The sequence below is a fragment of the Bactrocera neohumeralis genome, chromosome 6, assembly GCF_024586455.1.
Source record: "Bactrocera neohumeralis isolate Rockhampton chromosome 6, APGP_CSIRO_Bneo_wtdbg2-racon-allhic-juicebox.fasta_v2, whole genome shotgun sequence".
Taxonomy (NCBI): Eukaryota; Metazoa; Arthropoda; class Insecta; order Diptera; family Tephritidae; genus Bactrocera; species Bactrocera neohumeralis.
This window is the reverse complement of record NC_065923.1, coordinates 28,857,522-28,872,850: the sequence shown is the minus strand read 5'-3', so window position 1 is coordinate 28,872,850 and position 15,329 is coordinate 28,857,522. Positions and strand designations below refer to the sequence as shown.

Below are 15,329 nucleotides of genomic sequence, written 5' to 3'. Positions count from 1 at the left end.
TAAAAGAATATTAAAATAAAAAAATTAAATTTTTAAATACAAAAATAAATTTAAAAGAATATTAAAATGAAAAAATTAAATTGTTAAATACAAAAATAAAATTATACAGAAAAAAAAATTGAAAAAGAAATTTATAAAAAAAACTGTAAAAAAAGTCATTCAAGGAATATATAAAAAAATTTAAAATTAATGTAAATAATTCTAAAATTGGAAAAACATCTAAAAAAATTTACACAAAATTGTAAAAAGAACAATATAAAAAAATATAGAAAAATGGAAAAAATATTTAAACAGTATAAAAATGGTATAATAAAAATATTTAAAAATAAATTTATAAAAAATGTATAAAAAAAACATGTGACAAACAATTTCAACAATATAAAAACTGCATAAAAAATAAAAAAAGTTAAATTTTATAAAAATCTATTGAAAAAAATAACCAAAACAGAATAAAAATTAAAAAAAAATTACTAAGTAACTGTTTATTTAATTTATGCCACTTTAGCGCATGTGAGCTTAGCGAAATGCTTACTTAAGCTAACAAAAGCACCTGAACAAAGCGCTGCTTAAATTAGCACATATCCTTAGGTCATATACATACATATGTGTGTACAAATATACATATACATATGTATATACACTTAGTACAGCGCGTTCCATTGGAATGTGGACTGGCCGGATTTGGTATTTGTCTTCATTGATTACAATTCAATATATGTACATAAAGACGTACATTCTATAGACATGCAACACACACAATAATACAATCTTGTATATCAATATACATATGTGTATTGCACCATATAAATACATAAATGCAAGCATGGATATATACTGATATATAGGTGAGAGGTGAGCACAACGTGTTTATGTGCCTATGTAAAGATCATGATCTCATATTCACCAAAGAAATACCAATATGTAGATAGTATATGCTCTTATTCCTGTTGCCTGACTCACAAGTAAGTATGTATGTGTTTTTCCTTCAATTGTGCCTCACTCTCATTCATCTCGATCGGCTCGGCTCTCAAGATGAACTTTTGAGTTGTGATCGAGGCATCATTCAAAAAACAAACACGATCATGTCTGTATGTACGTATGTATATGTACATATATGAATGATCAGCTTGGCTCAGCTTATTTATTAGCCTAGTCATGCTCCAATCATGCTCATGACTTTCGAGCGCTAAGCGAAGTTCATTCTTTGTTCCGCTCGCTTTGTTCATAACCTATGATTAACTGTATAAGTTGCACTCAATTATAAGATTGTGTATGTATGTATACGTGTGCATAGCAGGCCATTGATCGATGATCAGAAGAGTAGATCAGCGAATGCTTTTCATGAAATGGAATTGTCATTAAATAATATAATAAATATTCTTTATAAAAAATATTTTCGAAATAATTTTTCCAAAAAACGAACAATATTCCATAATATCACAATAAAAGCGTGATACTCAAATATGCTCAAAAACTTTTTCTAACTTTTTATGCTATACTTCCAAATTTTAAACAAAAAAAAACAAAATTGCAAAAAAATTCGAAAACACTACTAAACACCTTGCCTTTGGCTTACTCACTGCTCGCTAAGTGATCCGTGATCGGATTTCACTTTCCATTGTGAGCATGTGCACACACAAGCAAGCGATTATTCAATTTCCTTTTCAGTTGCTGATTTATTTTTAGCAATCATTTATATTTAACAAGAAAATATTTGAAAAATGCATAAATGCCGCAGACAAGTGGAAGTGGCAGACTATAACGTCAATAGCTAGCACACGTTATACATATCAAAGGGTGTGCATATGTATTTGGTTTATTGTAAATAAATGTATGTACATATTTCGTAAACATTTCAACACATGCGGAATGAAAATTATTGCAGATCAGCGAAAAATGTAAATGAAAAATTGGCAAAAAAAATTTAAAAAAAAAAAACAAAGAAGCGATGTGCTGCAGTACAGTGTTTAATATAGAGGAATTTATAATTAAATTTTTTAAACATTTTTTTCAATAAAAATTAATTATTTACGTTAAAATTTTTGAGTTAAGATATTTCGATTATTTATTTTAATTATCAAAATTTTCTCAATTTATTTATTTTGCTTAAATTTCACTTATACTACTTTTTTAGTTGTTTATTTATGTGCACTTAATTAATTTCTTTTTGATTTTATTTTTATTTATTTTCCGTTGCGCTCTTGTGACTTGTCTTCGGCGCTGTTTGTGCAACAGTTTTGAAAAATTTTCCTACAACACCTACACACAGCCAGCGAAAGTCTCAACGCCCACAACAGAATGACTACAAAACAATAAAAAAAATAATAATAATCGAGTGGTGGATGTATTTCTTCAACAAACAAACGATTGCAAACATTCAATTATTATTTGTGTTTTCTAGCTACGAAAAGACTAGGGTGCGACGATTTTTACATAAATTAATTTGTTTTTTTCAAATTTACAAAACTTCCTGGTATAAATGTAAAAAATATTCGTATAACTTAAATTTTAGTAAGCCCTAAAATTATAATTTAATTCAGCACAAAATTTTTTACTCTAAAATTAAATTATACAAACGCATGTGACTAAAATGCGCCACCCTACAGCATATTTATTTTTATTTAGGCATGTATGTAGGCAGCTTTTTGTTTTTGTACTTGTACTATATTTTGTTGTCAGAAAATTGTTTTTGGTTGTTGTTGTTGTTGAGATGCTGTCGTTAATGTCTAGACTAAAATGACATTTAAATAAAATTAAAATTAATCTACTTTATGATTGTCGTGAGCGTTGCCGAAGTGTGAAACGATAGCGACGCGTTGGCAATTAAATATTTTTCATGAAAAATAAATAATAATAAAGGCAGAAAGTCCAATATCAAAACAAAGGCCAATTGGCAACAAAATGGGGCAGGCACAAATACATACACACACATGCACATACATACATGTATGTCTGCAATCTGATATTGTTATTGATGGCGCTAAAATGAAGGGAGGACAATTTTAATTTTCATGTTATTGGTTTCAATCTAAAATCAGCGAACGTGCGGCAGATATGTAGACTGATTTCGATATTTATTTATGCTGCTGAATACTTTTTAATACATTATTTTGCTGTATTATTATTGTGAAATTGGCTAAACCAATTTACTTGTAGATACATATACATAAATACATACATATGTATGTACATACATGTGTATGGGTTATCAGTGCAGCATTTTTGTCCGCCTTGATATGGCGTAATTTTGAGATATTTATAGATTAATATCAGCGTATAGCCAAAGCAAGCAACAAACTGGATAAAGCAAGTTAGCAAGTAAATAATACACGTGAAATAATTAAACACAGACATACATACATATATACTTATATAAAAATATAAGATTTTTCTTGTGAAAATTAACATACAAAATAAACAACATATTAAAACAAACAGCCACACACACACACACTGAAAGCAATAAAAATTGCTAATTTTATAACGTTTTTTTTTTTGCGAATTTTCGCATTTCTATGAAATTTTGTACTGACGCGTAAATATACACATAAATATGAGTATGTCTGTTTACATTATGCGCACACTGTGTGTTGGTTGACTTTAGCCTGCTTATCTTATAATAAATAACTAGTGTGTATGTATGCGATGTATGTAGTATACATATATTTATTATTCTTTTTTTTTTTGCATTTCTACCGGATACATTTGATTTAAGCGTACAGCTTAGCTTATTTCAACGAATTTTTTCGCGCGACTGCAATGCGCAAAAAGTGCAAAAGACGCAAACAATTTTTTGCGTATTTACCAAAGTTCAACTTGTTATATTCGTAAATTGCGACAAATTAAGGATACGTGAGCAACGTATGCTATCTAACACACTGACGCACAAAAGAAAGTATCTTATTATTTCAATGTTAAACTGCGTTGCAAAGCGCACTATACACGACATAAATTAAGAAATTTCCGTGCCGTATTAATTAATAAATTGTCCGATTGTTACTTTAGAAATGTGTTGCGTTTATTGCGCTTCTTATTAGCAATGAAACGATCGCAATATTTACGCTGCAATTGCATGCTGCACGTTTTAGACTGTAACAGCTTACAGCACGCCACCCACTTCCCAGGCAAGCAAGCAGTGCAGAGCAAGGATTTTTCCCGAAGCAAAAAATTACCTGAAACAGCTGTTGCTGCAGCTTTTCCATCTATTTTATGCATAAACTCGTTTGTATATGTAGGTAGTCGTTGTTTTATTTGTTGCAACCACTTTTTGCTGTTTGTGATTATTGCTGCAACACGCAAAATACGAATTTTTATTAGAAGAAAGCCAAAGACGTTTGTTTTAATGAGCACGAAAAAACATATAAAGCAAAGCAATGGCAAAAACAAAGGAACTATAGCGGAATTGTCAGCATGAGCGCATGGAAAAGTCGGCGAGTGTATTAGTATTATTTTAATACAAATGTATTTTGTACTTGAGTTTCAATTCATTTTCGAACACAAAAAATACGCGCACTTTGAATAATAACACTATAATAAGAGCAAGCGTAATTAAAACGCGTAAAAAAGTTTATTATTAATGGCTGCGTTGTTTTAGCTTTGCGAATTTAAGGCGAGTAACTAGTAGTTGATTTCTTGCACAAACCGTTTGAGAGCAAAATTTTTTTCACTTTCACAGTTACTACAGTAAATTATGAAAAGTCAGTAAAAACATTTAATGCAGGAATTACTTGTATATTTTCATATTTTTTCTTATACAACAAAGCAGTTGCTGGCATTATTATTTGCCAACGCAAACAAATGCTGAAATTTCTAGCTGCCATTAAATAATGAATTTCTTGCCGAATTTGATTAAGCACAACCTTTGCGCTCGTCACCGTGTTGTGCTGGCAAAATTTGTACGCACACTCGTTAGTCCACTACTCACCAACTCACACACACACACACACGCTCTCACCACACTCTCTCTGGCGGCGCTAAGCTTTGCGAGCATTAAACAATGGTTTGTTGCTCCAATACACCACTAGCGCCACCACCCCCTCAAAGCGACGACGCACCATAAAGTGAACCAAAACAAGCACTAACATTGACAACTTCACTACGTAATCCCTTACGAGTCCCGGCGTTGTATGTACCCCCTCCCAACTTAACAACAACAAACTGTATAAGTATTAGCTAAGCGTGAGAAGAGCACTCACAAATACTAATAAAAAACGCGGTTTATTGAAGCAACTACTACGCATTGCGTATGCCCAAATGATGGGTAGTTTTTCAAGTGAGCCTCCTATGATATGATCTGCTTTGTGGCGGAATGACGACACACGTTAATACAAACATACGCAGCGGCTACGTAACAGCGTACATACATATGTATGCAATGAAAAGCACGCAATGGCAGAATTTTATGACATAAGCGTACAGGGGGGCTGAGTGGGTGAGCGGGGTTGAGCGCTATACGCACAATAAACAAATAAGTATAGTACATAATGCGAGTTGAAGTGAAGCTAGCTAGCAGCTGTTGGTGGCGAAGAAGGCTGGAAAGTGGTGAGCCACTGCATGCGCGGTGCGTGAGTGCCACAAACAGACGATACGTGAATGCGTATTTATACGAGTATGTATGCTGTATATGCAATGGGGTACAAATTCCAAAACAATGCGACTCGGTCGAGTTGTAACGAGTTGGCAGAAGAGAAGCCGCAACACAAAGACAACATGGCACTAAAAATGCCATAAACTAACGGCGGCAATTATGATTAGTGGCGTATAGCTGAAGGGTATAAAAGCGTAAAAGTATGAAGTGTATATAATTTGCAATAGTAAAAGCGTGTAGTACACATACATACATATTATAGTTGACATGTCAATGTATTTGTGCATGACGAGCCAAAAATTCTTATGGTAATATCGGTTGCTGGTGGTGAGGAATGAATTAAAGAAGGGTACGTGTGAGTGTTGTTTTTTTATACAAATAAGCAGAGGTTATTTTTATTATTTTCTAACTACAATTCGCTATTCTCGGCTAGAATTTATCTGCTCACTGCTTTTCGTTTTTCAAGTGCGTCAAATAAATATAAAAAACATTTATGTGCATGTAGGTAGGTATGTATTTGGGCATGTAAATGTGTACTTCAACATTATACAGCTGTGTGTAGGCATTTATGATTTGCGTAAATGCCCAAAACTACAGAGATCGTTTACAGAGTGGTAGGGCTGTTGTGAAGAGTGGGGTGGATTTTACTATATCTGCAATATTAGTTGCTTTATACGCACATACATACATATGTATGTAAGCATTTAGTTTTATATCAGTTAAATAGTGTTTTATTTAATTCACTTTTTTAAATTTAATTTTTTTAATAAATTTATTTTTATTTAAATTTTAGTATTTTTTATTTAATTTATCTCTTTTATTAATTAATTTAATTTATTTTTATTTTTAATTCTTGAAAAAAATCTACAAATTTTTTTTTAATTTAATTTTTTCAAATATAATTTATTAATTGTAAAGATTTATTAATTTATTCAATTATATAATTTTACATCAAGTAAAGTATTTTGCATAATTTAATTTAATGCTTTGTTTTTATTCAATTTGGTTTCCAATTTTATATAATTTTAATTTTACTAATAATTCGCTTTATATTTTTCTTTTTTTTTAGCAAAAAATTGGAAGTTAGTTTAGAATATTTTTTATATATATTTTTTTCATTTATTTTTGTTAATTTATTATTTATGAATCTATATTTTTTACATCAGTATACATTTTGATTGGGGGGAAATTAATTCGCATTAAACTTGTCACATCGGAATTATCACATTAATGGTGAAATTGAAACCTCATTATTTAAGTTTTTTTATTTATAATATTATTCAGTTATTTCGCTTCGGGTTATCAAATCGTAATTAATTTTAAAAATTGTTACATGTTCCAAGTGCTTTTAGAAAAAATGTATCGCATTTATTATTATTTTTCTTTCTTAATATTTTTTTTTTTAATAATACCTAATATTTTTATTTTTGTTAATATAATCATTTTTTTATAATTTATGATATTCATTGTTTATATTACACTCTTCAAAACCTCTAAGCCCCGGTACTACGAATTTTCGAGAACTTGCTAAAGGTATTTTTTTAGCTCTTCTCATTGTGTTAAAAAAACGATTAGCTAACGGAATGTTATGCCATCGAGACGACTGACTAACGCCGCTATACATTTTCAAGTTTACCGCAGCCGCCCAAGGAAGCGCCATTGAGTGTGTGTTGCGCACACATTGTGAATAGCCAAGCAACAAACAGAAAATAAGCAAAAAATCAATAACAAACAAAAACAAATATGTTTGCAAAAATCACCTTTTGTCTTATACGAATTCCGCAAAAATTGAATAAGTCCGAAGAACACAAAAAAAATAATAAAAAAAATTAATTGAACACACAAACACTTAGATATCCGTTTCGAAAACCACTGTTAGCACAATTTTTTCACATTGCATTAATGCTTTTTCATGTGCTGCTACTACAATTTTAAATTAATTAAGGAGGTGTATATTTCTTTAAATTGAACTATGTATGTATATAACTTTTTTAAGCTCACTACAATTGTTTACTGATTTTTAGCACTTTTTCGCAAAATTTTTTACAATTACTTATATATATATATATATATTATACACAATTTCTTATGATTTTTTGCTCTCTTGAATTATATACATATATTATATGTAATTATTTTTTTCTTGAGCACTGTACTGTTAATATTATATTTGTCCGTGCAGCTTTCTGTTAATTCAGAAAGACGTCCGTCTCGACAAAAGCGCCACAGAAACTAATCAAGAATGAAAAAATTATAACATTCGTAACCGAATAAACGAGCGCGTTTCACTCGCTGGCGACCTGCTGAAGCTGTGCGAGATTGGCAGAATGGGGAAATTCCTAAAGCAAATCTCTCTGCTTGCTGTGTGTTGTTGCTGTTAAAAAAGCTAGGCGCTTACGTACTAAAACATATACACTGAAGTATACGCGAGTGGCGCTCACTGAAAAACCGCTCCACATTACCCTGTATATGTACACTTCGGTTGCGCTCAATCTTGTGGCGCCCCACATACACACACGCACATGCGCCTGCATAGGCGAAGAGTCAACAATATAGCTGTTGACGACGATGTTACGACGACAACAAAAAAGCAGCCATAGGCGAGGAATGTGTAATAGGTGTACAAGGCGAGCAACTATTGAGCGAGCAAGCCATGACGTACGAACTTGTAGCAAAGCCCAAAAACAAAAAATTAATCTTGAAATCTTGTGCTCTCTCACAAAAGCTGCAAGCAGTAGTGAGTGAATGAGCTTAAATGCAGCATAAATAGTTTTTCGTATAATGTTTATACGTAAATATAGTTTGGATAGAAAAATAGCTTGCTGTTATTATATTTTTTTGTTTTTATTATTTAGGTGGAGCGCTAGAAGAGGTTGTTGTTGAGCGCTCGCGCATATCGGCTGAAAAACGACTGTTTTACGGTTGTTTCTCAATGAATTTCGGCGTTATTTTGTGTGAGCGCGCGCCACGAAAGGTAGGCTGAGAGCGTGTGCGCGCGCCCGAGAGCGTACTAGTAGGTCGCCCGATTGGTTTGCGCCACACCACCAAAACGCTCAATGGCAGCTACAATTTACTAGCTACACTTGTTTTGAAGTTGTTGAGTGTGGAATGCCGATTTTATGCGATTACGTACGTTCAAACATAATTACAAGTATTGCTCTATGTATGGGTGTGTGCGTGCGTGTGAATGTGTTTGGATATTTATGTGTGTGCGTGGCTATGCAGGCGCTGCGGTTGGGTGGGATTGCAGGCAAAACTGTTGGGTGAGCTGGCTGTTGGTGCGCTTGCTTGCTTGTTAGTAGATATGTATTTGTTATACTTATGTATGTGTGTTTGTGTGCGTGTGTGAAGGTGCGCTGCCTTTCAAATTGTGCGCCTGCGAATTCTCTGTTTTTCTTTTCGTTTTTAACACACATTTTTGCTTTCGATTTTTTGTTTTCGTTTTTTTCTTTCTGTTGCTTTCAATTAACCTTCTCGAAAATTGCAACTCACAACAACAATAACAATCAAGAAAGCACACAAACAAAAACAAAGCGCAGAGCAGCAGAGGAAGATAGCATGACGTTGCAGCAGTCAAATAGCCTCAAAGCTGTTTACGGAAACGGAAAAGCGACGCATATACAAAAACAAGCACACACATACACACATTCATATAAATGTATATTTTCACCTACAAACAAATATATGTATTTATGTAAATGTTTAACAGCATTACGTTTGCGGCATGAAAATGGAGCACGGCAACGCATTCTTTGTTTAATTTTCGTTCGCAATGTGTATTGTTGTTATTATTATTGTTGTTATCTGCTCGTTGCATGAGCTGTTGCCGCTTTTTAAGTGCCACCAATGAGCGCAATCAAAACAAGACTGTACAAAGCGCGACCCAACAAGCAAGAGCGATGTAATAAAAATGCAAGCAAAACAAAACATAAAAATAACAACAACAACAAAAACAAAGAGCAGAAAAACAAACCACACATACAAATGCACTGAAGCCACTTGTGCATTTTGACGCTGTGGGAACAAAACAATAAACTGGCGGCAATCAGACATCTGCAATGCCATGCAAAAGTACAAGCGAAAACACACACACACGCATGCATGCACATGCACGGATATGCATGCAGTCAGACACTTTTGAATGCAAAACAAGACAGTGTTTACATATTTCTGCATGTATGCGTATATGTAAAGAGAACATTGAGACATTGAGGCCAATCAAGCTGACAACAAGAAAGGGGAATCTTCTAGGCCCACAAGTAGGTGTGTATGTGTGTGTAAATATGTCTGCTGTCTGCCAGTGAAATACTAGTACCTTCTACCTAACTACAAAGCCATGCGCAGCAGTTTACATTGAGGCGAAATAGTGCTGAGACCAGCAATCAGGAAGTAAAAACTGTAAAACGAAACCCTGAGCGCTCGACGTAAAGAGGCCATAAGCGAACGCGAGTCGTGGAGCAGTGAGTGACGTCGCCACTTAAATGAATTTAACTGAGCAAGAATAGACAACAATGTGGCGTTACAGGCAGGTACATGCATATGCATGTAAATATGTGCGTGTGTAAATACAAGTATTTAGGTAAATGTATGAGTGTATGGACTGAAGGATGATTTGACAATTTTTGTCTTCAATTTTTATTAAATTTTGAAAAACGAAACCTGTCCGCGCTGCCACCCCAAGGGCAGAAGCGTGAAGCAGCAGGGCGTGGAAAATGTGATAGCAATTGGAAATTAAAATAAAATAAGATATGTACATATGTATAGAGAGGGTAAACTTATATGATAGAGTACAAGAAATGTTAATGAATTGGTTCTAAAATCACAAAAATACAAAAGTCACAATATCTCTTTGAAAACATTAGTTTAAAACTTAAAAAAAGCATGCAGTCTCATTTCTATGCACAGTACTGTATGTGGACAGAAACAAGAGCAACATACGAAGAATGAAGCCAACAGCAAATAGTAAAGTAGATATGCAGAGACAACCAGAAGACGTATGGGCGACAAGCGAATAAGCGGAAAAGCAGAATTTCAAAATAAAAAAAAAAAATTACGGAAAAAAAATCGTTCGCCGTCAAAACAAAAAGGTAGTCAAAGCGATTTTGATACAGAGAAACAGAAACCGAAATTAAATCAACTGAAACCGAAACTAGGCTGAGGCAACAGCAACAAGAACAACACTAATAACAAAAACAAAAGTTACAACAACAAAATTAACAAGAAATGTAACCAAAACAACAAAAGTAACAAAGACAACAAAAACAATAACAACAACAACGAAACAATAACAGCAACAGCATAAAGAAATTACAACAACCACAAATAAAGACCAGCAAAAATACAACAAAAACAGTGACGGTGGCAATCAACGCGAGGCAAGAAAAACACTAACAACAACAACGACAAAATACCATATTGAATAGCAGTAAAAGCTAAACCAAGCAGCGCATAACGAGCCGATGCGACAGATAAACAAACAGACAGACACTGAGACAGGCAGCATATACAAACAAATGTAGATAAGCGCAGAAAGTTGCTACAAAACAAAAATACAGAAAAAAAGGCAGCAAGGGGAGGCCAAGAGTTAGCTGAAAAGTCGTACGCGACGGCAGCTGCGACGCCGACGACAACGACGGCATCAAGTGACAGCGCGGGGTGTGGTGCCAGCGACGGCAAGATTATGCATTGCTTTGACTACAACAACAACAAGAAAAAAACTGATGGCACTGTGTTGTAACTGTTGGCTGCCATGTAACGCATTGCTGCAGTTGTTGCCACTGCCACACATGCAACGTGGTATGTATGTATGTATCTTTCTTCTAGTGGTTGGCGTTGTTGTTGTTGCCGTGGCTGCAGTTTTAGTGCGTAGTTGTTGTTGCAGTTGTCGTTGTCGTCGTCATTGACGGCTGCCGCACAAGTGAACGGGGCGCGGCGAGAACGAAAATGAAAACGAGGCTGAAAGCAGAAAACATTGTAAAGGGGCCTCGAGTTTTTCTGTAAGCGCTTACATGAATACGACTGTGTGCCTGTGTGTGCATATTACATTTGCTACAGTCGCGTGAAGGAGAAGGCAACAGATGCGAAGTACAGAACAAAACAGAGAATTGTAAATTTTCCATAGTTTCACAACACGCACACAGCCACACACACACACAAACACAAACTAACAACGAGTGGTGGCAACAACAAAAATAAACAATAACAAGCCATAAAATGCAGCGACAGCATGAAAAAAGCAACAAAACAAGAATAAATAAACACGAGGTAATGGAAAACTAGCGCGTGTGTCGCTGCTGCTTCTTCTTCCACAGTAAATACATATGAACACAGATGCATGTGTGTATGTAGGTATGCGAGGAAGTAGGCGAAAGGGAGTGAAGCGCGCAAAGCGGAATTGAAAAAAAGGGCAGCCATAAATTATGTAGGTACTTGCGGCGCAGACGCCATTAAAATATGTAATAAAAACCAATAGTTGTTGTAGACAACACACAAGTACTTGCAACAGCCGACGACTCAAGTGTGTGCTACAAGAGCGACGGCAATAAAGGGAGCGAACGGAAGTGCGCCAAGAGATAGAGAAAAATTCCATAAAGGAAATCATGTTACTTCCTATTTTATTGTGCCACAAGCAGGCAGACATACACACATACAAATGTATAAATTAAATGTTAATGCGTGTATGTGAATGTGTGGTGTTTGTGTACATTTTGCGCTTGAACGAGGGCAGTTACCTAGAGCGAATTTAGTTAACAAAACAGAAATTGACATTAAAAGGATAAAGGGATATTCAGGTGTCTACCATAAACAAACCGTTAAGTTGCGCCAAATGGCGTTAGGGTGGGTTTCGCGCACACACATACACACACACCCAAGCAAATGAAGTTTTGGGTGGTAAAGGCAGAGGAATAATATTATATAACATTGTTTTTGTGCATAAAAAGTGGTATCAACTATAATAATATATAAAATAATTAAAAATTAAAAATCTTCGAAAATATTTTGAAGAGTATTTTAATTAAACAAAACTAAATTTATTATGTACGTATGTATGTCTGTGCTATCATTATTTATATGGAGGTAAAAATAAAAAAAAAATGCTTAGAAATTTTGTTTTAAAATAGTTGTTGTTGTTGGCGCAATATATCCGTTAAGGTCAAAATGTTCACTCTCTTGGTGACGAGCTAAATGGTTAAACTATTGCTAACTATACCTAATTTTTTTAGGTTTATATGGCTGATATAGTGAAAAATTAATTGTAATAAAAGGATTTTTTTTTTTTTGCTTAAATGATATGATCTAATTAAAACTTCAAATTTCTGACAACAAATTCAAAAACAACATTAAAAATATAAAAATAGCATTTCATGCTTTAAAAAAATATTTTTTTATCCGACAAAAAATTTTCTGAATGCAATAACAAGCTAACCCTATGACCTACTTAAAATTTTACATTCAAAATTTGCTTTTCTCAAATTAGATGCACAATTTTTTATTATTTATTCCAGTAAAAATCAAATTTGTTTAAGTTAATATTTTAATTTGAAAAATATTTAAAAATAAATAATAATAAATTATTTTCCGTCTAATATTTCTATCAAACAATATTAGCCTGCTTTAAAAACAACGATTTCGAACTCTTTTTGAGTTCGGTATCCTTCCACTGTCATTGAAGGCTATACTATATGGCTTAATATCTAATTCTACGTGGAAATATTGCGCGTACAAATAAATATTGTTTATATACAAATATTATAAATATTAAAAATGAGAAATTCAGTCGACATACCAACGCGGCATGCAAACAAACGCAGTTAAGTGAAAGGCGGAAAGAGCTGAAAGTAAAAGAGGAACTCCAAGCCAAATAGCCAAGTGAAAATAAACAATATGGCAGGCAGGCGGTAGGCAGCGGAGCGAGCGACAAACGGCAAAAATATGTATAAGAAACTGGTAAGGCAATCTAAGCTGGAGTAAAACAACTGGAAAGTCACCGCCAATGCCACAACACAAACAATAATAAAGCAAAATTTCACAATTTACAAAATCAAAACAAAAAACAAGAAATAAGAAAAGTATAAAAGCAAAATATAATTAAGATATAAAAATAAAAATTTAATAGAAAAAAAAATAAAAATAAAGAAGAAAAAAAAAGAAAAAAAAAAAAAAAATAGAAAATAAAAATAAAGAAAAAATAAATAAAAATATAAGTAAACACTTTTAAAAACAAATACATTTAAAGATAAATGCAAATTAAAACGAAAAAACCGAAATGATCAACAAAAAAGAAAAAAATTAAAACAACACGAAAAAAATACAATAAAAAAATAAGTAAAAAACTAAACCAAATTAAAATATTTTCGCTTAATTTGTATTTTTGCGTATTTATTGTGAGATTTGCCTTTTCAATTGCCTTAATTATGTGCCGCTTAAAGCTATGCGTGCCGCTGCTGCATTTTTATAAACACAAACACATACATATAAACACACATTTACAAAAATTTCAATCAAGCTCTGCTTGTTTGTTTGTTGTTGCTTTTCGCAACACACTATATTTACATTAATTTCGCATTCCGTTTTGTGTGTGATTATTATTTTATTTATTATCTTTTTTGCAACATTTTCGCATTTTGTTTTGACTGCAGCAAAATTGCTTTATGAGCTTCTTTTGCGCCAGCAGCAGCAGCAGGCAATCGAAACAGCTTGCAAATAACAAAATAAACGGCGAAGAAAGAAAAGACCAAAAGTCTAAACGACCGATACACAGGCAGGCAGACAGACAGCAAGTCAGTCAGCGTGTTAGGCCGTCAGTGCGTCTGTTTGTAGTGACTGTCCAAAAGTCGCTGGCGCTGACGCTGGCGATGACGACGACGACAATGACCTGGATTTATGTGTATGCATGTTGTTGTTGGCGTTGTTGTCGCTATTGTGTTGTTATTATTATTGTGTTTTTTTTACTGTTACTGTTGTTATTATTATTGTTGCTGCTTACACTGCAGCATTCGTGGAATTTCTTTTGGCCGTTGTACACAAACACAATTGCACACACACAAACACTTACACAAGTAAGCAGCATAATCTTTATTTTGTTATTTTTGTGTGGCCTTTGTTATTGTTGTTTACCGAATATTTTGCTGTTTTTAGTTATCTTTTCGAAAAGGACGTACAAAAACAAAAAATGTAGAAAAACAAAGCAACTGTAAATGATTACATTGTAGCAGCTGCGCTCTGCGCTCCCTTCTCTTTGTACGCTACAGCCGAAATTTCCGTATTTATTTACTTACATACCTAAATAATATATTTCTGCTATATCTCGCTTTATGCTATCAATTTTGCTTTATGGCAAGGTGTTTTTCCCGTTAGAAATATTTATAGTTTTGTAATTGTATTTTATTTTCGGGGTTTCAAGTGTTTTTCTTTTTTAATTTTTTAAAAATTTTGCTTAATATTTTTTAATGTTAAAGAATTTAATTTTTTTATTAACATTACAGCAGCAAATTTTCAAACATTTGTAAATTAAATAAAATATGAATATAAAATAAATAAATAAAAAAATAATTTAAAAAATTATATATGAAAAAATAAAACTAATAACACCATAAGGTTATAACTAAGTAAAAATCATTTGTCTATCCATAGCATATTTTTCAGGAACATCTGTTCCAAGAAATATCAGCATATAGCAAATATAACAATTTTGAAATATTTCATCATAAAATCTACTAAAACCCTATAAAAAAAAAGTTAT

At 33.1% G+C, this 15,329-nt stretch overlaps 1 protein-coding gene across 6 annotated transcripts in view; it reads right to left on the bottom strand.

The window, feature by feature from the left end:
• LOC126762923 (3-phosphoinositide-dependent protein kinase 1) overlaps window positions 1-15,329 on the bottom strand; it is a 115,149-nt gene that overhangs the window by 37,668 nt on the left and 62,152 nt on the right. The window contains exon 1 of one of the 6 annotated variants that reach the window (XM_050479974.1): window positions 7,348-7,617. The exons of 4 other annotated variants lie outside the window; for them this stretch is intronic. Coding sequence is in view for 1 of the 2 variants with exons in the window: in XM_050479972.1 (XP_050335929.1) it covers window positions 4,173-4,202 (30 nt within the window). In the remaining variant the exon portion in view is untranslated. Of the gene's footprint in view, window positions 1-4,172; window positions 4,281-7,347; window positions 7,618-15,329 lie in introns of those variants that run through there. One more of the 6 variants, XM_050479972.1, reaches the window with a different exon arrangement.